Source organism: Hippopotamus amphibius, unplaced genomic scaffold (genome assembly GCF_030028045.1).
Source record: "Hippopotamus amphibius kiboko isolate mHipAmp2 unplaced genomic scaffold, mHipAmp2.hap2 H_1, whole genome shotgun sequence".
Lineage (NCBI taxonomy): Eukaryota > Metazoa > Chordata > Mammalia > Artiodactyla > Hippopotamidae > Hippopotamus > Hippopotamus amphibius.
Window position 1 is genome coordinate 1,337,200 of NW_026648280.1, and position 22,676 is coordinate 1,359,875.

General features: G+C 42.8%; 2 protein-coding genes across 6 annotated transcripts in view; one reads left to right on the forward strand and one right to left on the reverse strand.

The window, feature by feature from the left end:
* Positions 1–16,020, forward strand: part of ZNF304 (zinc finger protein 304) — a 46,575-nt gene extending 30,555 nt beyond the window's left edge. Inside the window, exons 3-4 of one of the 2 annotated variants that reach the window (XM_057719670.1) lie at positions 312–1,103; positions 15,787–16,020. In XM_057719670.1, coding sequence (XP_057575653.1) covers positions 312–1,054 — 743 coding nt within the window. In that variant the 3' untranslated portion in view covers positions 1,055–1,103; positions 15,787–16,020. Of the gene's footprint in view, positions 1–311; positions 1,104–1,349; positions 1,671–15,786 lie in introns of those variants that run through there. The other variant, XM_057719669.1, reaches the window with a different exon arrangement.
* The window catches only part of LOC130843011 (zinc finger protein 211-like), a 42,855-nt gene continuing 24,027 nt past the window's right edge, over positions 3,849–22,676 (reverse strand). Inside the window, exons 5-6 of one of the 4 annotated variants that reach the window (XM_057719685.1) lie at positions 7,874–9,811; positions 3,849–3,893 (exon numbers count right to left, since the gene is read on the reverse strand). In XM_057719685.1, coding sequence (XP_057575668.1) covers positions 9,693–9,811 — 119 coding nt within the window. In that variant the 3' untranslated portion in view covers positions 3,849–3,893; positions 7,874–9,692. Of the gene's footprint in view, positions 3,894–7,116; positions 9,812–22,676 lie in introns of those variants that run through there. The other 3 variants (XM_057719686.1, XM_057719684.1, XM_057719683.1) reach the window with 3 other exon arrangements.

Consider the following 22,676-nt stretch of genomic DNA (forward strand, 5'->3'; position numbering starts at 1 on the left):
TCTACACAGTACTCACTTCTCACCAGCAGCCATGGCTTTGTGGAAAGCTGTTTGCAGAGGAGTGAGCTGGGGACCCTTCTCCTCCCTGCTCTGTACCCCTTCCTTGTGCCCTTACCTATTGTCAGGGCTCTCCCATCCTATATGAGTTTCCCAGGCCCAGCTCTGCATGGCAGCCCTTCTCACAGGCTTTAGTCCCTATTGCCTATCAGCAGTCCATGGATTTATTCATGGGTGCGTCTGACACACATTTGTGGTGGGGCTACTCCTCCCACCAAAGTCAACATGCTTCACCTGCATTTCTCTGGTTGCAGGTTGTTGGCACGGAGCCCAGGAAGAGAAGCCACCTTCAGAGCAAGGTGTTTCTCTAGGAGTGTCACCAGCCAGGACGCCAGAGTCAGGTCCCTCCATCTGGAAGGTCCAGCCTTGTGAGACATATAGCTCACTCTTGAAAGACATTTTGTCCCTGGCTGAGCAGGATGGAACGCATGCTGGGCGAAGACCGTACACTTGTGGGGCAAAGCTTTGCCAGCACCAAAAGCATCACATTAGAGAGAAGCTCTCCAGAAAGGACAAGAGGAAGCCTTCATCTGTGGAGAACTGCATTGTCCACATGAAAGAGAGGACCTTCACAGTCAGGGAAGGCGGGAAGGACTTCCCAGCCAGCACAGGCCCTCACCAATACCAGCCTCTTCACAGCGTGGGAAAGCCACACGGGGACACCATAGGTAGAGAGGCCTTTCAAAATGGGCAAGGTGACTACAAGTGTACTCAGTGTGGGAAAGCCTTCAGCCATAAACCTATACTTGTTGACCATGAGAAGATCCACACTGGAGAAAAGCTTTGTGAGAATAGGGACTGTAGGAAGGTCTTCTGTAGAAAGTCCCACCTCGAGCAGCATCAGAAAGTCCACACTGAAGCTGGGCTTTATGAGCACTCAGAATGTGGAGTATTCTTTACAGAAATATCTAGCCTCAATGACCACCAGAGAATTCACACCAGGCCAAGGCCTTTCGAGTGCAGCCAATGTGGGAAGGCCTTCCTTAGACTGTCCTAACTCATTGATCACCAGAAAATCCACACTGAAGAAAGACCTCATGGTTGTGGTGAGTGTGGGAAATTCTTTAGGGGCGGCTCCACACTTGTTAGACACCAGAGAGTTCACAATGGAGAAAGGCCATATGTGTGCAGTGAATGGGGCGGGTGGGGGGGAGGGGGGTTGGGGGAGCGGGGGGGGGGGCGGTGGTGGCGCACGGTGGGCCTTGTGGGAGAGGGGTCGTGCGGGGAAGGAGAGCGCGTCCCAGGGCAACCGCCAAGTGTCTCCACCCTCCCTCCCCCTCCCCTCTCCGCAGGGAGTTCCTCTCCCCACTCTGTGCCGCCAAGGGCCCGACTCTGCAGCAGGATCTCGCCTTCCCCCTGCGGCTTCCTCGCGAGCACCCTCTAGGCTGGTTCCCTCCGAAGTCTCCCTCAGGACAGCTGTGGTCACCCAAGTCCACATTGGATGACCTTCAAACTGTGCCCCGTAGGGTTGACAGAAGCTGATGACTTAACAGCTTCTTGAGCTAGAATCACGGAAAAGGGAGCAGCGTTTCAAAACCCCTCTGCCTGTAAACTTTCTTCACTGATTAAGCTTGTTTTGGCGGCTTTTCTCTCTTTACCTACTTACTCTCCAAGCTTCACATGGCCTAGGCAACACTACAAGACTCCTTACACCTCTGACCTCAGGGTCACTAAAGTAAAGGGGGACACAAGTTTTTTAGGAACTCTGAATCAATTCTTATTCAGTTTGAGTGGGGTTAAGACTGATTGGAACTAGCAACCGGTGACACTGGCTTTCACAGGTGTGTGATGAATGTCCTTTTGATATCAGATGACCAAAAATTCCGCTCTGAGATCATGCAAAGTGTGCCTCCTTTTCTGAGTATGCATCCCAGGAAGAAGCTGTAGTATAGACACACCTGCACACACTGACTACCTCACTTAGTCTCTACCTCTGATTGTGCCCCCCCAGACCACTGTGCCTCTTTATCCCGTACATACTGCCAGCTTCTCCTCTCCAGAAGGTTATAAGACATGTTCTTCTGTTTCCTGGCTTGTGAGTGAAATTTCTCTCTCGCTAACTTTGACATCTCAGTGTTTGGCTTCTTGCACCTCTGATTCAGTAATGACCTCATATTCACAGCTTGAAATTGCCCAGTTGGAGTATTCAAAGCAGGGAAATTGGCAAACACAACCACCAACAGTGAGCTGGATTTTATTAAATGTCTAAACTTAAAGGAATGGAGACTATGCAGGGTAAATAATGCTTTGAGCATATAAAGGTTCTATTCTACCCGGCAAAGTCACTGTGGAAAGAAAGTGAAGTTCCAACAGATTTCTTTTACTCTCTGAAGAGTTACTAATAAGGGACATTTTATCGAAGACATACACCTCGCAAGGGAACACAGAAAGGTTCAACATTATGAATCATTAGGGAAATGCAATCAGACTGTACTGACCATACCGACTTAGTTCTGGTGAGGAATATATGGGGACTGGAATGCTCTTACACTGCCCATGGTACAGTCATTCATTTTGGAATATGACAAGAGGGGCTTCGCTGGTGGTCAAGTGGTGTTAAGACTCCTTGTTTTCACTGCTGGGGGAACAGGTTTAATCCCTGGGGGGGATAGATCCCTGGTGCTGTGTGGGGTGCGGCCAAAAAAAGAACTGTAAACATTAAGGACCCCACTGATTATAAAAGTGTAGAAAACACTAAAAGTCCAGAAAAACACTAACACATTGAATGGGGTAAAAAAAGCAAATCAATAGAAGTTGCCCGGGAAGGATGTCAGATGTTTGTAATTATGATGCTGGGTCTGAAGGTTAACACGTGTAGTAAAATTTACCAAGCTCTGCATTTTAGGTATATCCATTTCAATGCATACCAACTAACAGTTCAATTAAATTTTAGCAGCAATTGGCTTCACATAAAAAGCTGAAAAATCTCTTTTCAGTATAAATTTGGCAACCACACATTAAACCCCATCACCTCTCCTTGTCTCATGGGAGGGATTCTGTTGCACATAGCGATAAAGACGGGTGAGCACCTCCTAGAATAAGTGGAATAAAATCAAAAATAAACAAACTGGGAACCTAATGAGACTTAAAAGCTTTTTGCACAGCGAAAGAAAAACCATAAGCAAGAGGAAAGGACAACTCTCAGAATGGGAGAAATACTGCCAAGGAAGCAAGTGACAAAGGATTAATCTTCAAAATATGCAAGCAGCTCATGGAGTTTAACACCAAAAAAGTAAATAAACCCAATCCACAAACGGGCAGAAAAGACCTAAATAGACGTTTCTCCAAAGAAGACTTATAGATGGGCACAACAAACACATGAAAAGATGCTCAATGTCACTAATCATTAGAGAAATGCAAGTCAAAGCCACAATGAGGTTATCACCTCATGTTGCAGAAATCAAGCACTGCAGAGAGGGTTGGAGAATTCGCGTTTATTGAGCTGGTGGACCCAGACAAGCTAGTGCTCCAAAAATCTGGGCCCCGTTCCAGGTGAATTCTCTCTTTATATAGATCAAGACACACAGCTACAGTTGGCATTAATTGATTGGTTACTTAGTTTCCATAGGTTACAGGTGATTATGGAGCACAGCCCGGCAGATGCTAGGGGTTACATGCAAAGGGTTTTCAAGCAAAGGTGAGCAGGGGCAGGGAACAGAACATTCCATGCTGATCTGATCATCTTACAGTTCCAGTTGACTGTTGAAAGTATTTTGTCCTCACTCTAGTACAGCAAGCAGGTTTTACAGAAGCAGAGCAGGCATAAAAGCTTTTTTCCAGCTGTGCGTGAATTGCAGGTTTTCCTCATGCAGTTAGAATTGCCATCACCACAAAATCTGTGAACAAAATCTGTGAACAATAAATGCTGGAGTGGGTGTGGAGAAAAGGGAACCCTCTAGCACTGCTGGTGGGGAATGTAAATTGGTATAGCCACTATGGAGAACATTATGGAGGTTCCTGGAGAAACTAACTACTGGGCTATACCCACAGAAAACCATAATTCAAAAAGAAACATGTACCGTAATGTTCATTGCAGCACTATTTACAATAGCCAGGACATGGAAGCAATCTTAAATGCCCATCGGCAGATGAATGGATAAAGAAGATGTGGCACATACATGCACTGGAATATATTACTCACCCATAAAAAGGAATGAAATTGAGTTATTTATAGTGAGGTGGCTGGACCTAAAGAGTCTCATACAAAGTGAAGTAAGCCAGAAAGAAAAATATAAACACCCTATGGTAACTCATATATACGGAACCTTAAAAAATGATACTGATGAACCTGCTGACAGGGCAAGAATAAAGTTGCAGATGTAGAGAACGGACAATGGGGTGGGGCGAAGGGGAAGCTGGGATGAAGTGAGAGAGTAGCACTGACATACACATACACTACCAAATGTAAAATGGCAAGCTGCTGTTTATTTCAGAGGGAGATCAACTCGATAGGTGATGACTTAGGGGGGAGGGGTGGAAATATGGGGGATATATGTATATAAATACAGCTGATTGACTTTGGTGTACCTCAAAAAATAGCACAATAGTGTAAAGCAGTTATATTCCAATAAAGAGCTTTAAAAAAAGAAAAAAAAACACTGGTGAACAAATGAAAGGTCATTTCCACTTGAGTTATCCAGGAATGCTGCCTGGGTCCTAAAGTCACATGCTAGGACTACATGGTTGCCACTCTTGTTCCCCATTGTTTTCACTGTGCAGCACTGGCCTTGAGATGGGCAATTTATAGATGCTATATGGGAATCCTAAAACCTTTATGTTATCAGATGGGGACCTCAGGGGGAGAGAAACAGCTGTGAAACTCCTGACAATTTCTGCAAAAATCTTATCCAAAACAGCCATAGAACGTTTGTGGATACAGCTTATAGAATAGGTTCATCTCCTTCTTGTTTGCTAGTCTCTCACTGCCTATTAATTCCCTCAGTGTTTCTGTACCAAATGTGATTCCCACCTGATGTCTGTAACCTAACACTCAGCAACACTAGCCTAAAGCTTGTGGACGTTATTGCACGTGGCTCCTCCAGTTGGACCTAGAGAACTTCTCTAGCACAGTACTGGGACATGGTGTGGCAGAAAAAGAAAACAACTCATGCTGCTCCGAAATCACGTCTGGGTCTCACAACTGTCCTCATCTCAGGGTGATGTCATGATCCTATAAACATTCTGACATATGGGTCTCAACATCAGTCCCCTAGAGCCCTGCAGTCCACCCCAGGAGGCCTTGGACAACAATTCAAATTAGACCAAAACTGCAGTGAAAACTATTCTCTGTGATGATACTGTCCCCACTGAGGTATATGCAGTTTGGAACACCCACAAAACCTGTTCTTCTTCATCCCGACAGTCCAATTTCATTCTCAACACCAGTCTGACAGTGAACAAACCCCAAGGTGAAATACAGCTCAAACAATATAGTCTTTATTTCTGCATAGGGCGGAGTACAGGGAGGCTGATAGTTCTTGAAGAGGGTAACTTGGACCTACAAAAACCCACCCTCAGCATGACATCAGACAAAGCCATAAAGAAGTGACCCTCTGTGAGCCACTGGGAGAACCTGGACTGGATCCCATGGTCAAAGCTGCTGAGGTCCTGTCCTAGGCAGTTGACAGGACCAAAGATGATGACAATACCCAAGTGCTCAGGCTCTTCATGCTTTTCTACAGGGGAGAAGAGAGCACAAAGGTGCACCTATCCTGATCACAGTGTGGTGACTGATGCCCAGTACTGGGACCTGCCACTTGGTAGAGAGAAAAAACTCACTCACAGTAACATTAAGTCTGGCAAGGGCCCTGGGAGGTCAGAAAGTAGAGTGTAGCTCCTTCAATTAAAAGCTTTCTGTGAACCTGGTACTCATAGGCAACCTCCACACTAGGGCTGTGCAGACAGATGGGCATCAACTTCCAGTGGAGGACTCCCTCACAGAGCCTATTGAGGAGCCTATTCAGGATAACATATTAATGAAGGAGACAGCTCATTCACTGCTCTCATCTCATTTAAAGGCCTTTCTCCAGTCTGAACTTTCTGGTGTACAATGAGATGAGACCTTTGGCAGAAAGCTTTCCTACATTCACTGCACTCATAGGGTCTATCTGGGCTGTGAAGTTTCTGGTGCTCACAGACCTTTGACAGAAAACTGATCTTTTCAGTGCTGAGTAAGCTGGCTGCAATGACTAAAGAATTCTCCACATTTATTGCACTCATGGTTTTTCTTGAGTGTGAATTCTGGTGCGTAATGAGAGTAGAGCTTTGGGTAAAACATTTCCCACATTCGCTGCACCCCTGAGGCCTTTCTCCAGTGTGGAGTGTCTGGTACTGAACAAGGGATTTTTTGTGCCTGAAGGTTTTCCCACATTCATTGCATTCATAAGGCCTCTCTCCAGTGTGGACTCTCTGGTGCTGAGCAAGTATGTATTTGTGGCAGAAGGTTTTCCCACATTTGTGGCACTTATAGAGCCTTTGTTCATTGTGAGAGTCCTCCATGCACTCAGTGTCCTTTTGTGGAGTGACTAGGTGCTGGAGAAGGCCAGAGCTACCATGGAAATCCTTCCCAGCCTCCTGACTTCTGAGAGACTTCTTGGATGCATGGACTGTGCAGCTCCTCACAAAGGCCTTCCCTACCTCTCTTCTAAAGAGTTTTTCTCCACTGTGCTGGTGAAATTTCACACCTGACCCACACAGTGCCTGGCCAGGGTTTGTTCCCAGGTCCTGGGCTAGATGCAAAGAACCTTCTAAGGCCAGGCTACACCTCTCCCAGGGATATGCCTTCTGAGTGGACAAGTCTACCTTTGAAGTATTTATCTGTGGCACTTCTACAGAAACATTCTGCTTAGATGGTATCTCCTTGTTCTCTATTGCATACTGCCATCCTGAAAGCAAAAAAATGAGGCTGAACTCCGTGCAGATTTTGGTAGAAGGAGGCAGCCCCATCACAAATATCTGTCTGACATAGAAAGGAATAAACCTAAGGGACTACTATCAGAACAAAGGAGCTGGGGCCAGGTTAAGAAGGGACTGCTGTGCAGGACTGGGCTTTTCTCCACATCACAGAACAAGGACGACTCACCAGGCAAAAGACACAAGGATGGGGTGGAACACACGGAGGAGCTGTGGTACACAACTCACTCCTCCAGGAACAGTTTTCACAAGGGCCTTGGCTACTGGTGACATGTGTGCTGTGAGGAAAGGTGTGTTGAGGCTCAGGAAAATCTTATTGTCCTTCAGTAGCTGGTGTTCAAGGACTATTCTGAGGATGAGGGGGACCTCATGACATAACAAATACTGGAGAGCCCAGCAGAGGGAGGATGGAGAGGACCAATGAGGAGTGGAAGATAGAGAGGTGAAAGATGATCCTAGGCTGTAAGTCAGAGTAGAAATGAGAGAAGAAGCAAAGTGTCAAGGATGTGCAGGAATGATAGAAATGAGGTACACAGTCACTGCCCTTTGCCCCAAAACAGTGTTGGGCAGAGGACATGTTCCTGACATGATTTTAACACAGCCATGATATCACTTCTCCATGATGCCACACACCAGGGCCAGGCCCACTTTGAGTCCCTCTTGCTCTGCCTGGAGTCATGTCCACTCTGGCATGTACCCAGGGTTCTCCTGAGACCGAGAAGATGTGGGGTCTAAGAGAAAACACAACAGGTGAGTGGACAGTACTGAACATAGGGGACAAATAATCCCTCAGGAAACAACCTCAGGAAAGAAAAATACTGTCACAACAGCTGTGAAAAGAAAAGAGTTGCCCTTGAGAAAAAGGGGAAAGCCTAAGATGCTGGGAGAGGTGTGAGGGCCTTACCCAATGAGGCAGCAAGTGCAAAGTTTGCCAGCATGACATCGTGGTACAGGAGTCTCTGGGCCTCATCAAGAAGCCTCCATTCCTCCTGGGAAAAGTACACAGCCACGTCCTCAAAGGTCACAGGGCCCTGTGATGACGAAGACACATGTGTCCATTAGCAGCCTCTCTCCCCAGGACGCCACAGGTACCCCTAACCCCAGCCCATACTCACTCTGGGTTCATCAACCTCCCCAGAGCCCTAACTTAGAGGGAAGTGCTACCCAGTAGCTCTACATGCTTCCTTGATCACTAGCTCCAACACTCGCCAACAACAGGCAGGTGGACAAACAGATACCATCTAAGCTGAGGGCCTGGTATGCATGGCCCCTCCCTCTCCTGCAAGACAGCAGCCTGCGCATCCCCAGGATCTCATCTCCCAGGCACAAACTTACCCTGTCCTTCTCTCTGACACTCCTAGTACCAGGGCCTTGGGCAGTTACTTCACACACCTTCCCCACGTGCATATAACTCACTGGGTAACTCTCACATATCTCATCCCCCTCACCACCACCTGGCCCACAAACCTGGCATGTCTCCTGCCTCCTCCCGTATCCTTCTGCACATGACGTCAGAAAGTGCTTCCCAATGCAACACGATCCCACCATACCCCAACTCTCCACTGGCAGCACCCCAGCCCTGTTCTGAAGGCTTCCCCAGCAGGCCCTGTTCCTACCTCCAACCTCAGCCACAACCTGCAGATCTAACTATCCCTGCTCAGGTTCCACTCCTATGTTGCACATTATGTCTCTTCACCAGTTGCAATCTCTGTCCATATAACACCCATTCAAAATCCATACCTACTTGACATGCCTTTGGTAAACTCATCTGACGTTCTGCCACCACAAAAGCCTGGTGAGTGCACAGGAGGAGAAATAAGCACCAGCTTGACTTTGCTGTCACGTCACCTCCATTTCTGCTTTCCCTCTGCATCAATTTCATGGCCACTCCCCCATGAAAACCTGGGCCACCTACTGGACTTTCCCTTCCCCCACCTGTCTGCTGATGACCACTCCTCTTGTCTGTCTTTGTGACAGCCCCCCTCTCTCCTCCCTTGTCCCCTGATGGCATCCTGAAGCCTCCCCAGCACTCTAGATCTGCATGTTCAGCCATCCACTTGTCTCCTATACTTGGGAGCCACTGAAACATCTGTGAATCAAAACGGCCAAAACCCAATTCCTAATAGTCTCACTGTAAAGGCTTCCTATCAGTGACCTCCCCATCTCAGTTGATGGCACTTCCACCCTTCCAGATGCAAAGGGAAAAACCTTTGGAGTCATCTGTGACCCCTCCACCATAGAAAATCTGTTCAGCCCCCTACTTTTAAAAACAACTCCAGAAGCCAAGTATTTCTCCTACCTCCTCATGCACCACTTTGCTCCAACAAGAACCAATGTGTATCTGGATGAGGGCAATAACCTCTTTCATCGTCTCCTGTCTTCCTCACCTCCAGGCTGATGTGCACTCTGCAGCCAGGGGTAGCCTCTTAAAACCTAAATCACATCCCTTTTCCTCTCTGTTCCAAAAATTCCATGTCTGCCATCATTCTCAGAACAGAAACCTGTCTTCTCAGGCGACCATTCCAGGCCTGACTCTGGGCCCCTTGCTCGGTGTTCTTACCAGACATTAACAGAGACCTACAAGTCCTAAAACACTCCCATCTCAATCACCTGTTCAAGCATTATGTACATATTATCCCCTAAACCTAAGACATCTCAGTCCACTGGCTGCCAAAAATGGGAATCTGTCCATATAACCTCTGGCTCTGACTTGAAACCTGGGCTCAACGGTTCTCTAGGGCCTCCAGACGCCAAGGCCAGGAAGAGTGGCAGCAAAAGATGTCCAGGACAACGGGACCCTCATCGGTGCAGGGTCCACAAGTGGTTCTGCTGAATGTGGAACCTGTGGGAAGACCAAGGCCATGTAACATTAATTTGCATCAGCAACATAGACAAAAAGAACATTAATGACCACTTAATCTTTCAGGAGAAGACAAATGCTCAAGGGAAAACTAAACCATAAAAGAGGGCAGAAAATGTTCTAGAGTTGTGACATAAGGTCATGTGGATAGATGGAGAAAAGTCTGTCCCGAAGTGGGACAAACAAGTGAAAAGCCTCTCTATCACAGTCATGTCCAGTGTGTCTGAGTAGGCTCCAAGAGGCTGGTGTGACTGAAGCCCAATGAGCCAGAAGAATAAGGGATCATGTTGGTGAGGAAATGGTTCTGGCAGGTCATATAGTGCTATTAGAGCCCTAAGTCACAAATATCAAAAGTGTCTCATTTCACATACAGGTTTGTTTCTGACACTTCCATATGAAAACCTTCTATGTCTCTGTCCCTTGCCAAAGATACATTTTTCTCTTCCTGGAGCCTGTAGTTGGCCCTAACAGTTGGCAAGCAGTTCTTATACTTCATTTTCAAATTTTACTTTGGTTATGTTAAAAATTATTATTCTATAAAAAAATTCCAGTTTACACAATCCAGATTAAATTCTGATTTAAAATTATAATAGAATTCAAGCATATGTGCTTTTTACATTTAAACATAGTCTTTGATATGCCCATTTTTTTCCCCATACCTATTCAGAGAGATTATCTGTAATTTCCTTTAGCTTTTATTTTCCTGTGCTAGAGATTAGAACCACCATTAACTGATTTTGCATTGAAAATCAATTTCTGAAAAAGGGTTTTTTTGCTGGAAACAGAGTAAAACTGCTTGGCATCCAGCAGTTAGGCATAACAAGACCTCATTTAGGACTCTTTAAACTTAAGAGAACTGAAACAGCCTACGGGACCTGACCTCTGGTCCATCCTAATTGCTGAAACACAGAAATATCTTCTTGAGTTGTTAACATCTTCCTAGGATTCAAAGCATTATAACTTTCTATCCTTATAATGATTCTTTTCATCACCCTTAAAACAAATACTTAAAGAAGATATCGTAATCATTTATGACTTTCCAGTAAAATAAATATTGTCCAGGGGTTAAGAATCTGCATTCCAAAGCAGGGGGTGTGTGTTTGATTGCTGGTCAGGGAACTAAGATCCCACATGCTGTGGGGCAATTGAGCCCATGTGCCACAATGAAAGATTCTGTGTGCTGCAGCTAAGACCTGAAGCAGCCAAAATAAATAAAATTATAAATATTATTTGAAGAGTACAATCTCCTAAAAATGTTGCAGACAAAAAACCAAGATAAAAACCCATGAGAACAACTATGTGAGAAGATAGGCAATCTACCTGAAAAAGAACTAAGACTAATGATAGTAAAGATCACCAAAATCTTGGAGAAAGAATGGAAACACAGATGGAGGAGATATAAGAAATATTTTAAAAAAGAGATTTGATGAAAAGTGCACTAGAGGGAAAGAGAAAGGAGAAGAGCCTGAGAAAATATTTGAAGAGATTATAGACCAAAACTTCCCTAACAGGAGAAAGGAAACAATCACCTGAGTCCCATACAGGAGGAACACACCAAAACATACAGTTATCAAACTGATGTGGAAAAAAAAAAAGCCACCACTAGAAATAAGAAAATCATCAAATTACCAATGGTGTTTTGCACAGGACTAGAACAAAAGAGAACAAAAAAATTTTTACAATTTCTATAGAAACACAAAAGAAGGCCTTGAGTAGCAAAAGCAATCTTGGGGGGTGGTGGCCCAAAATGGAGCTGGAGGAATGAGGCTCCCTAACCTCAGACTACAGGACTACAGTAATCAAGACAAGATGGTACTGGCACAAAACCAGAAATATAGATCAATGGAATAGGATAAACCAACACACCTTTAGTCACCTAAGTGATGACAAAGGAGACAAGAATATACAAGGGAGCAAAGACAGCCTCTTCAATTAAGAGGTGCTGGGGGACTTCCCTGGTGGGGCAGTGGTTAAGAATTCACCTACCAATGCAGGGGACATGGGTTACATCCCTAGTCCAGGAAGATCCCACATGCTGTGGAGCAACTAACACTGTGTGCCAGAACTACTGAAGCTCATGCACCTAGAGCCTGTGCTCCAAAACAAGAAGCTACCGCAATGAGAAGTCCGCACACCACAACGAAGAGTTGTCCCCACTCACCATAACTAGAGAAAGCCTGTGTGCAGCAAGAAACACCCAACACAGTCAATAAATACATTGATTAATTAATAAGAGGTGCTGGGGAAACTGGACAGCTAAATGTAAAAGAATGAAATTAGAACACACCCTGTCTCCATACACAAAAACATAAATTCAAGTGAATTAAAGACCTAAATGTAAGGTCAGACATTATAAAACTCTCAGAGGAAAACATAGGCAGCACGCTCTTTAACATAAATTGCAGCAAGATTTTTCTGACTCACCTCCTAGAGTATTAAGAATAAAAACAAAACTACTGGGACCTAATGAAACTTAAAAGCTTTTGCACAGCAAAAGACACCATAAACAAGACAAGAAGGCAACCCTCAGAATGGGAGAAAATACTTGCCAATGAAACAACAGAGAAAGGCTTAATCTCCAAAATACATAAGCAGCTCATGCAGGTCAATTAAAACAAAAACAAAAAACCCACAGCCAAATGTCTAAATAGACATTTCTCCAAATAAGACATACAAATGGCCAAAAAACACATGAAAAGATGCTCAACATCACTAATCTACAATGAGATATCACCTCATGCTGCTCAGAATGGCCATCACCACAAAATCTACAAACAATAAATGCTGGAGAGGGTGTGGAGAAAAGGGAACTCTCCTGCACTGCTGGTGGGAATGTACATTGGTACAGCCACTATGGAGAACAGTATGGAGGTTCCTTGAAAAACTAAAAATAGAACTACCATATGACCCAGCAATCCCACTACTGGGCATATACCCAAAGAACACCATAATTCAAAAAGACACATGCACTCCAATGTTCATTGCAGCACTATTTACAATAGCCAGGACATGGAAGCAACCTAAATGCCCACCAACAGATGAATGGATAAAGAAGATGTGGCACATATATACAATGGAATATTGCTCAAGCATAGAAAGGAACAAAGTTGGGTCATTTGTAGAGGTGTGGATGGGCCTAGAGTCTGCCATACAGACTGAAATCAGCAAGAGAAAAACAAATATTGTATGCTAACTCATATATACGAAATCTTAAAAAAAAAAAAGGTACTGATGAACCCAGTGGCAGGGCAAGAATAAAAACACAGACATAGAGAATGGACTTGAGGACACAGGATGGGGGAGGGTTGGGGGACAAAGGGGAAGCTGGGACGAAGTGAGAGAGTAGAGTTGACATATATACACTACCAAATGTAAAATAGCTAGCTAGTGGGAAGCTGCTGCATAGCACAGGGAGATCAGCCAGCTCGATTACTGGTGATGAGCTAGAGGGGTGGGATGGGGAGGGTGGGAGGCAGGCTCAAGGAGGGGATATGGGGATATATGTATAAATACAGCTGATTCACTTTGTTGTACAGTGGAAACTGGCACAACATTGTAAAGCAATTATACTCCAATAAAGATCTGGAGAGAAAGAAAAACAACAAAAATGTGGTATATATACACTATGGAATATTAGTCAAAAAAAGAAAGAATGCTACAAATAATGTAGCAACATGGATGGACCTATAGAGACTCTCATACTGAGTGAGGTAAGTCAATCAGAGAAAGATAAATATCGTATGATATTGCTTATATGTCAAATCTAAAACACACACACACACACAAAGGTTCAAATAAACTTATTTACAAAGCAGAAATATAGACTCACAGATGTAGAAAATAAGCTTCTTGTTACCATGGGGGAAAGTGGGGAGGGTGAAGGGATAAGTTGGGAGTTTGGGATTGATATATATACACACTACTCTATATAAAATAGATCACTAATAAGGACTTACTGTATAGCACAGGGAAATCTACTCAATACTGTGTAATGACCTATATGGGGAAAGAATCTAAAAAAGAGTGGAGATATGTAGATGTATAACCGTTTTACTTGGCCATAAACTTGAAACTAACACAACAATGTTAATCAATTACACGCCAATAAAAATTATTCAAAACCCCCAAAACCCTCTGTGTATGCTGTAAAACTGCAAGTTTATGTAATGTATAATAAGTCTGTATCAAAATCTAACAATGGGATAGATGAAAAATATGCATATTAATTTCATTCAAAGAACAAAGTTAAAGTTAGTAAGACAGATAAACACAAAATAAAAAAGTGGAAATGTTCATTTAAATACAATAATTTGAACATATATACTAGACAAATGTGTGTTGCATATACCTCAGAACACATGGCAGGTATGGCTACAGTAGACATGTTCATAAATACAGAAAGTAGGCCAAAAACAAAAAGAAAAAACAGTCAAACCCATAAACAAAGAAGAGCCTTCAACTGGAGAACTTATAAAGACATTTTACTCTCATATTCCTATCTATAGAATAAAGCACCATAAAGGAAAATGAACGTGTTAGGGAACTGCTGACTGAAACCACCCACCTTGGACAGGTGAACCATAACCACCTGCCTGAGTTGTCACAACAGAAGGTCTTGATAAACAAAGAGGTGCTACCTCTGAAAACTAACTGGGAGAACCTGGGAAGGCCCAAAAGTAGGAGGGAAGAGACATACCTCCTCTGGGAGTTTCCTTACCTTTCAATGATCTGCTGTGTATTTGACTTTTAAATGTTTTACTGTTACTTTGGCTAAGTGAGTAACTATTGTTTCACAGGGACCTACCTGTGATCCTATCTGACAGTATTCTAAACCCTTTTAGATATTTTTTTTGACAAAACTTCCTAAATCAAATTTTAGTGAGAGGACTAGGAGTTCACATCTCCCCACAACTAGGGCACTGGCCTGTTGCTTGTGAGGGACCTCGACGCCCAAGGAGCTGGGAGGAACCCCCAGCCACCAGGTAGGATGTGAGGGGGGGAGAAGTGGAGGCCAGACATGACTGGTGCCCCTGTGGGGAGGAGAGGGGTAGGGAGGAGAGGGGTGGGGTGGGGAGGAGAGGGGTTCCCACACCTGGAGGGACACTTGGAGGATGAGGGGATGAAACTTCTGTTTCCCCTGCACAATTGGACTGGGAAGCCTGCTGGGCTCCTGAGCCCCCTCTGGGCCATGAGGGTTCTAGGGGTGTAGGGGGAAGGGGGAGTGCCCTCTGGGATTGGAGGACCAGGGGAGGTGCAGAGGGTGTTTCCCCCACCCACTCAGCCCCAAGAAGCCAGCCAGGCTCTGGAGCCTAGTCCTTCCTTCTCTGGAGCCCCTTCTGGCTGTGGGGGTTCTGGGGGTGTGGGAGGGAGGAAGGGAGAAGAGGAAGAGAGGCAGACGGGAGATCCTCTGGGATGGGGGGATCAGGGGAAGTGCTGTGGGCATTCCCCCCGCGCAGCTGGTCCCAGGAAGCCTGTTGGGCTTCCATGTCTGATCCCCTGCCTTCTGGGGCACCCTCCAGCCATGGGAATCCTAGAGGCATAAGAGGGAGTGGGGGAAGAAGAAGAGAGGCCAACAGAGATGGACCCTCTGAAATCAGAGGATTGGGGGTAACACACCTAGAGTTTCCCCCACCTACCTGGGCCCAGGGAGCCTGCTGGGGTCCTGGACCTAGTCCTCCACCCCCAGGACTAGAGGCACTCCTGGGACCCTCCTGTGTCATTAAGCCTAACACCCCCGCCCCAGTCAAGGTCTTTTCTGGCCTTCTCCCCTCTCCTTTTTACCTATTGTGGTTCTGTTTTACCTTCCCGTTGTTTCATCTATTTTTAATTTTTTTCCTAACATTTCTGTTAGTTTTCTAGTCTTATTATATTTTTTACTCTTCATTATTGTTCTTTTTTTCTTTTAACTTATATTTTTACATTTTTAATCTTTTTTTGCTTCCCCATGCACCTTACAGGATCTTGATTCATGAGCCAGGGGTCAGGCCTGAGCTCCTGCTGTGGGAGCTCCAAGTCTGAACCAGTGGAATAACAGAGAACCTCAGACCCCAGGGAATATTCATCAGCGTGAGGTCTCCAGGAGGTCTGCATCTCAGCACCAAGACCCAGCACTACCCAACAGTCTAACAGGAACACAATCTCACCCATCAAAAAAAAAAAAGAGATGAGAAAAAAAAAAGTCACAAGTGAAGGAACAGGGTAAAAACCTACAAGACCAAATAAATGAAAGGAAAATAGGCAACCTACATGAAAAACAATTCAGAGTAATGATAAGTAAAGATGATCCAGAATCTCAGAAATAGAATGGAGGCACAGATGGAGAAAATACAGAAATGTTTAACAAAGATCTAGAAGAACTAAAGAATACAGATGAACAACACAATAACTGAAATGAAAAATATGCTAGAAGGAATCAATAACAGAATAACTGAGGCATAAGAACAAATAAGTGAGGTGGAGGATAGAATGGTGGAAATAACTGCCAAGGAGCAGAATAAAGGGAAAAGAATGAACTGAAGACGATCTCAGAGACCTCTGGGACAACACTAAATGCACCAACATTCGAATTATAGGGGTCCCAGAAGAAGAAGAGAAAAAGAAAGGGTCTGAGGGGACTTCCCTGGCAGTGCAGTGGTTGGGAGTCCGCCAGCCAATGCAGGGGACATGGGTTCGATCTCTGGTCCAGGAAGATCCCACATGCTGCAGAACAGCAAAGCTTGTGTGCCACAACTACTGAGCCCAAGTGCTGCAACTGCTGAAGCCCATGTGTCTAGAGCCCATGCTCTGCAACAAGAGAAGCCACCACAATGAGAAGCCTGTGCACTGCAATGCAGAGTAGTTCCCACTCACTGCAGCTGGAGAAAGCCTGCACACAGCAACAAAGACCCAACACAGCCAAATAAATAAATAAATAAATTTCTAAAAAAGAAAAGAAAGGGTCTGAGAAAATATTTGAAGAGATTATACTGGAACATTTCCCTAACATGGGAAAGGAAATAGTCATCCAAGTGCAGGAAACACAGAGAGTCTAATACAAAATAAACCCAAGGAGAAACACACTGAGACACACGTTAATCAAACTAACAAAAATTAAATTCAAAGAAAAAATATTAAAAGCAGCAAGGGAAAAGCAAAAAATAACATACAAAGGAATCCCCAGAAGGTTATCAGATGATTTTTCAGCAGAAACCCTGCAGGCCAGAAGGGAGTGACAGGATATACTTAAAGTAACAAAAGAGAAAAACCTACAACAAAGATTACTCTACCCAGTGAGGATCTCATTCAGATTTCAGGGAGAAATCAAAAGATTTACAGACAAGCAAAAGCTAAGAGAATTCAACACCACCAAACCAGTTTTACAACAAATGCTAAAGGAACTTCTCTAGGCAGGAAACAGAAGAAAAAGACCCACAAAAACAAACTCAAAACAATTTAGAAAATGGTAATAGTAACATACATATAAATAATAATCTTGAATGTAAATGGACTAAATGCTCCATCCAAAAGACACAGACTGGCTGAATGGATACAAAAACAAGACCCATATACATGCTGTCTACCAGAGACCCACTTCAGACCTAGGGACACATACAGACTGAAAGTAAGGGGATGGAAAAAGATATTCCATGCAAATGGGAATCAAAAGAAACCTAGAGTAGGGCTTCCCTGGTGGCACAGTGATTAAGAATCCACCTGCCAATGAAGGGGACATGGGTTCGAGCCCTGGTCTGGAAGATCCCACATGTTGTGGAGCAACTAAGCCTGTGTGCCACAACCACTGAGCCTGAGCTCTAGAGCCCATGAGCCACAATTACTGAGCCCATGTGCCACAACTACTGAAGGCCACATGCCAAGAGCCCGTGCTCCGCAACAAGAGAAGCCACTGCAATAAGAAGTCTGTGCACTGCAATAAAGAGTAGCCCCTGCTCTCCACAACTACAGAAAGCCCACACATAGCAATGAAGACCCAACACAGCCAATATATTTAAATAAATAAATAAAAGCTGGAGTAGCAGTACTAATATCAGATAATATAGACTTTAAAATAAAGACTTACAACATATAGGGAAGGACACTACAAAATGATCAAGGGATCAATCCAAGAAAAAGACATAACAATTATAAATATTTATATACCCAACATAGGAGCACCTCAAAATATAAGGCAAATGCTAACAGCCATAAAAGCGGAAATTGACAGTAACACAATAATAGTAAGGGACTTAACACCCCACTTACACAAATGGACAAATCATCCAAACAGAAAATAAATAAGGAAACGAGCTTTAAATGACACAATAGACCAGATAGACTTAATTGATATTTATAGGATACACCCAAGAAAGTGGCAGAATACACTTTCTTCTCAAGTGCACTTGGAACATTCTCTAGGACTGATCACATCTTGGGCCACATATCAAGCCTTGGAAAATTTAGGAAAATTGAAATCCTATCAAGCATCTTCTCTGACCACAGTGCTATGAGATTAGAAATCAATTACAAGAAAGAAAAACTGCAGAAAACACAAATACATGGGGGCTAAACAGTGCGCTACTAAATAACCAAGAGATCACTGAGGCAATCAAAGAAAAAATTAAAAAAAAATACATAGAAACAAATGATAATAAAAACATGACAACCCAAAACCTATGGGACACAGCAAAAGCAGTTCTAAGAGAGAAGTTTATAGCAATTCATTATCACTTCAAGAAATAAGAAAAACCTTAACTAAACAAGCTAACCTTACACCTAAAGGAACTAGAGAAAGAAGAACAAACAAAACCTAAAGTTAGTAGAAGGAAAGAAATCATAAAGATTAGAGCAGAAATAAATGAAACAGAAATGAAGAAAACAATAGCAAAGATCAATAAAACTAAATGTTGGTTCTCTGAGGAGATAAAACTGATAAACCTTTAGCCACACTCATCAAAAAAAAGGGAAGAGGATGCAAAACAATAAAATTAGAAGTGAAAAGGAAGAAACCACAACTGATACTGCAGAAATGCATAGGATTATAAGAGACTAGTACAAACAACTATAGGCCAATAAAATGGATAGCCTCAAAAGGAATGTACAAATTCCTGGAATGGTACAATATTCCAAAACTAAACCAGGAAGAATTAGAAAATATAAACAGATCCATCACAAGTAATGAAATTGAAGTTGTAATTAAATCTTTCAACAAACAAAAGTCCAGGACCAGATGGCTTCACAGGTGAACTCTATCAAACATTTAGAGGAGAGCTAACACCCATCCTTCTCAAACTCTTCCAAAAAATTGCAGAGGGAGGAACACTCCCAAACTCATTCTCTGAGGCCACCATCACCCTGATACCAAAACCAGACAAAGATATCACACACACAAAAAAGAAAACTACAGACCAATATCACTGATGAACATAAATACAAAAATCCTCAACAAAATACTAGCAAACAGAATCCAGCAACACATTAAAAAGATCATACACTGTGCTCAAGTGGGATTTATCCCAGGAATGCACGGATTCGTCAATACATGCAAATCAATCATAAAAACCATATGATGGGGACTTCCTACGTGATGCAGTGGTTAAGAATCCGCGTGCCAATGCAGGGGACAAGGGTTCAAGCCCTGGTCTGGGAAGATCCCACATGCCGTGGAGCAACTAAGCCTGTGCACCACAACTACTGAGCCTGCACTCTAGAGTCCGTGAGTCACAGTTACTGAGCCTGCGTGCCACAACTACTGAAGCCCATGTGCCTAGAGCCCATGCTCTGTAACAAGAGAAGCCACCACAATAAGTCCATAAACTGCAACAAAAAGTAGCCCCCCACTCGCCACTAGAGAAAGCCCGTCTGCAGTGATGAAAATTCAACACAGCCAATAAATAAATTTATTAGGAAAATAGATGTTGATAAAGCTTTCTACAAAATTCAACACCCATTTATGATAAAAACTCTCCAGAAAATGGGCACAGAGTGAATGTACCTCAACATAATAAAGGCCATATATGATAAACTGACAGCAAACATCATTCTCAATGGTGAAGAACTGAAAACGTTTCCACTAAGATCAGGAAAAAGGCAAGGATGTCCACTTTTGCCACTCATATTCAATATAGTCTTGGAAGTCCTAGCAATGGCAATCAGAGACGAAAAAGAAATAAAAGGAATCCAAACTGGAAAAGAAGAAGCAAAACTGTCACTGCAGATGACATGATACTACACTAGAAAATCCTCAAGATTCCACCAGAAAACTACTAGAGCAAATCAATGAATTTGGTAAGGCTGCAGGATACAAAACTGATGCACAGAAATCTCTTGCATTCCTATATACTAACAACAAAAAATCAGAAAGAGAAATTAAGGAAACAATCACATCTACCATTGCAATAAAAAGAATAAACTACCCAGAAATAAGCCTACCTAAAGAGGCAAAAGACTTGTACTCAGAAAACTATAAAACAATGATGAAAGAAATCAAAGATGACATAAACAGATGGAGAAATATGCCATGTTCTTCAATTGATAAAATCAATATTGTGAAAATGACTATACTACTCAAAGCAGCCTACAGATTCAAGGCAGTCCCTATCAAACTATCAATGACATTCTTCACAGAATTAGAACAAAAAATTATACAATTTGTATGGAAACACAAAAGGCCCCCCAGTAGCCAAAGCAATCTTGAGAAAGAAAAACGGAGCTGGAGAAATCAGGCTCCCCAACTTCAAACTATATTACAAAGATACTATAATCAAGACAGTATGGTACTGGCACAAAAACAGAAATAATAGATCAATGATATAGGACAGAAAGCCCAGAGATAAACCCACGCACATTTGGTCACCTAATTTATGACAAAGGAAGCAAGAACATATAACGGAGAAAAAGCCTCTTCAATGAGTGGTGCTGGGAAAACTGGACAGCTACATGTAAAAGAATGAAATTAGAACACTTCCTAACACCATACACAAAAATAAACTCAAAATGGATTAAAGACCTAAATGTAAGGCCAGACACTATAAAGCTCTTAGAGTGTTCTGCCTATGTTTTTCTCTATGACATAAACCACAGCAACATCCTTCTTGACCCACTTCCCACTGTAATGGAGATAAAAACAAAAATAAACAAATGCGACCTAATGAAACTTAAAAGATTTTGCACAGAAAAGGAAACCCTCAGAATGGGAGAAAATATTTGCCAACAAAGCAACTGATAAAGGATTAATCTCCAAAATATGCAAGCAGCAATATCAAAAACAAAAAAACAAACAACCCAAAGACCTAAATAGACATTTCTCCAAAGAAGACATACAGATGGCCAACAAACACATGAAAAGATGTTCAACATCACTAATTATTAGAGAAATGTAAATCAAAAGCACAATGAGGTATCACCTCACACTGGTCAGAATGGCCAACATCAAAAAATCTAGAAACAATAAATGCTGGAGAGGGTGTGGAGAAAAGGAACCCTTCTGCACTGTTGGTGGGAATATAAGTTGATACAGCCACTATGGAGAATAGTATGGAGGTCCTTTAAAACTAAAAATAGAACTACCATATGACCCAGCAATCCCACTACTGGGCACATACCCTGAGAAAACCATAATTCAAAAAGCTACACGTACCACAATATTCACTGCAGCACAACAGCCAGGACATGGAATCAACCTAAACATCCATCGACAGATGAATAGATAAAGAAGATGTGACACATATATACAATGGAATATTACTCAGCCATAAAAAGGAATGAAATTGAGTTAACTGTAGTGAGGTGGATGGACCCAGAGTCTGTCATACAGAGTGAAGTAAGCCAGAAAGAGAAAAACAAATACCGTATGCTAATGCATATATATGGAATCTAGAAAAATGGTACTGATGAACCTAATAGCAGGGCAGGACTAGAGATGCAGATGTAGAGAACAGACTTGAGACACAGGTGGGGAAGGGGAGGCTGAGAAGTAGTGAGAGAGTAGCACTGACATATACACATTACCAAATGTAAAACAGATGGCTAGTGAGAAGCTGCTGCATAGCACAGGGAGATCAAATTGATGCTTGGTGATGACCTAGAGGGGTGGGATAGGGAGGGTGGGAGGGAGGCTCAAAAGGGAGGTGATATAGGGATATATGTATATACACATATAGATGATTCACTTTGTTGTACAGCAAAAACTAACAGCATTGTAAAGCAATTATACTCAGAAAAGATTTTTAAAAGAATTCTAAGGAAGTCCTTTTGACCTCTAGCTAACTTTGGGATGCTTCAAAGGACCCCTGAAACATCCCAAAGAGAAATATAAACTAGGTTCATCTGGTACATTAAATTACATGGGAAGTATTGTCAAATGAGTAATAAATCTTCTTAGGTTATATTGTATGGTAAATGTTACTAATATAGATGTCCTAAAAATTATATGGAGTTCCTAAAATTCTGATATGTCCTGGTAAAATGTTATCAATCATAATTCTAGTTACTATCTTAAAGTACTGTACATCACAGCAGTAACCAGTGTCAACTGCATTGTAATCAGAATTTAAACATGTCTTCTTCTTAAGTCATTTATCATTATAGACACTTAATGGTTTTACTTCGATGCCCTTGTGAAAATGCTTCTTCTTCAAGAAAATTTATAGAAAGGACTTTCAGATAAACACAAGTTTCTGACTTTCACACCATAATGCTGAACTGGGTAAGAAATTGAAGAATCCTAATGAGAAATCTGATTGCTTCATAAACTGTTAACAAAAAGAGTTACATAGGACTGAGGGAACTGGTGAATATGGTTATAAATTTTATGGTTTCTATCTGAAAAATTACTGGTTTAAATCTGTGTTTTCCGGGTGTAAGGAAAACCTTC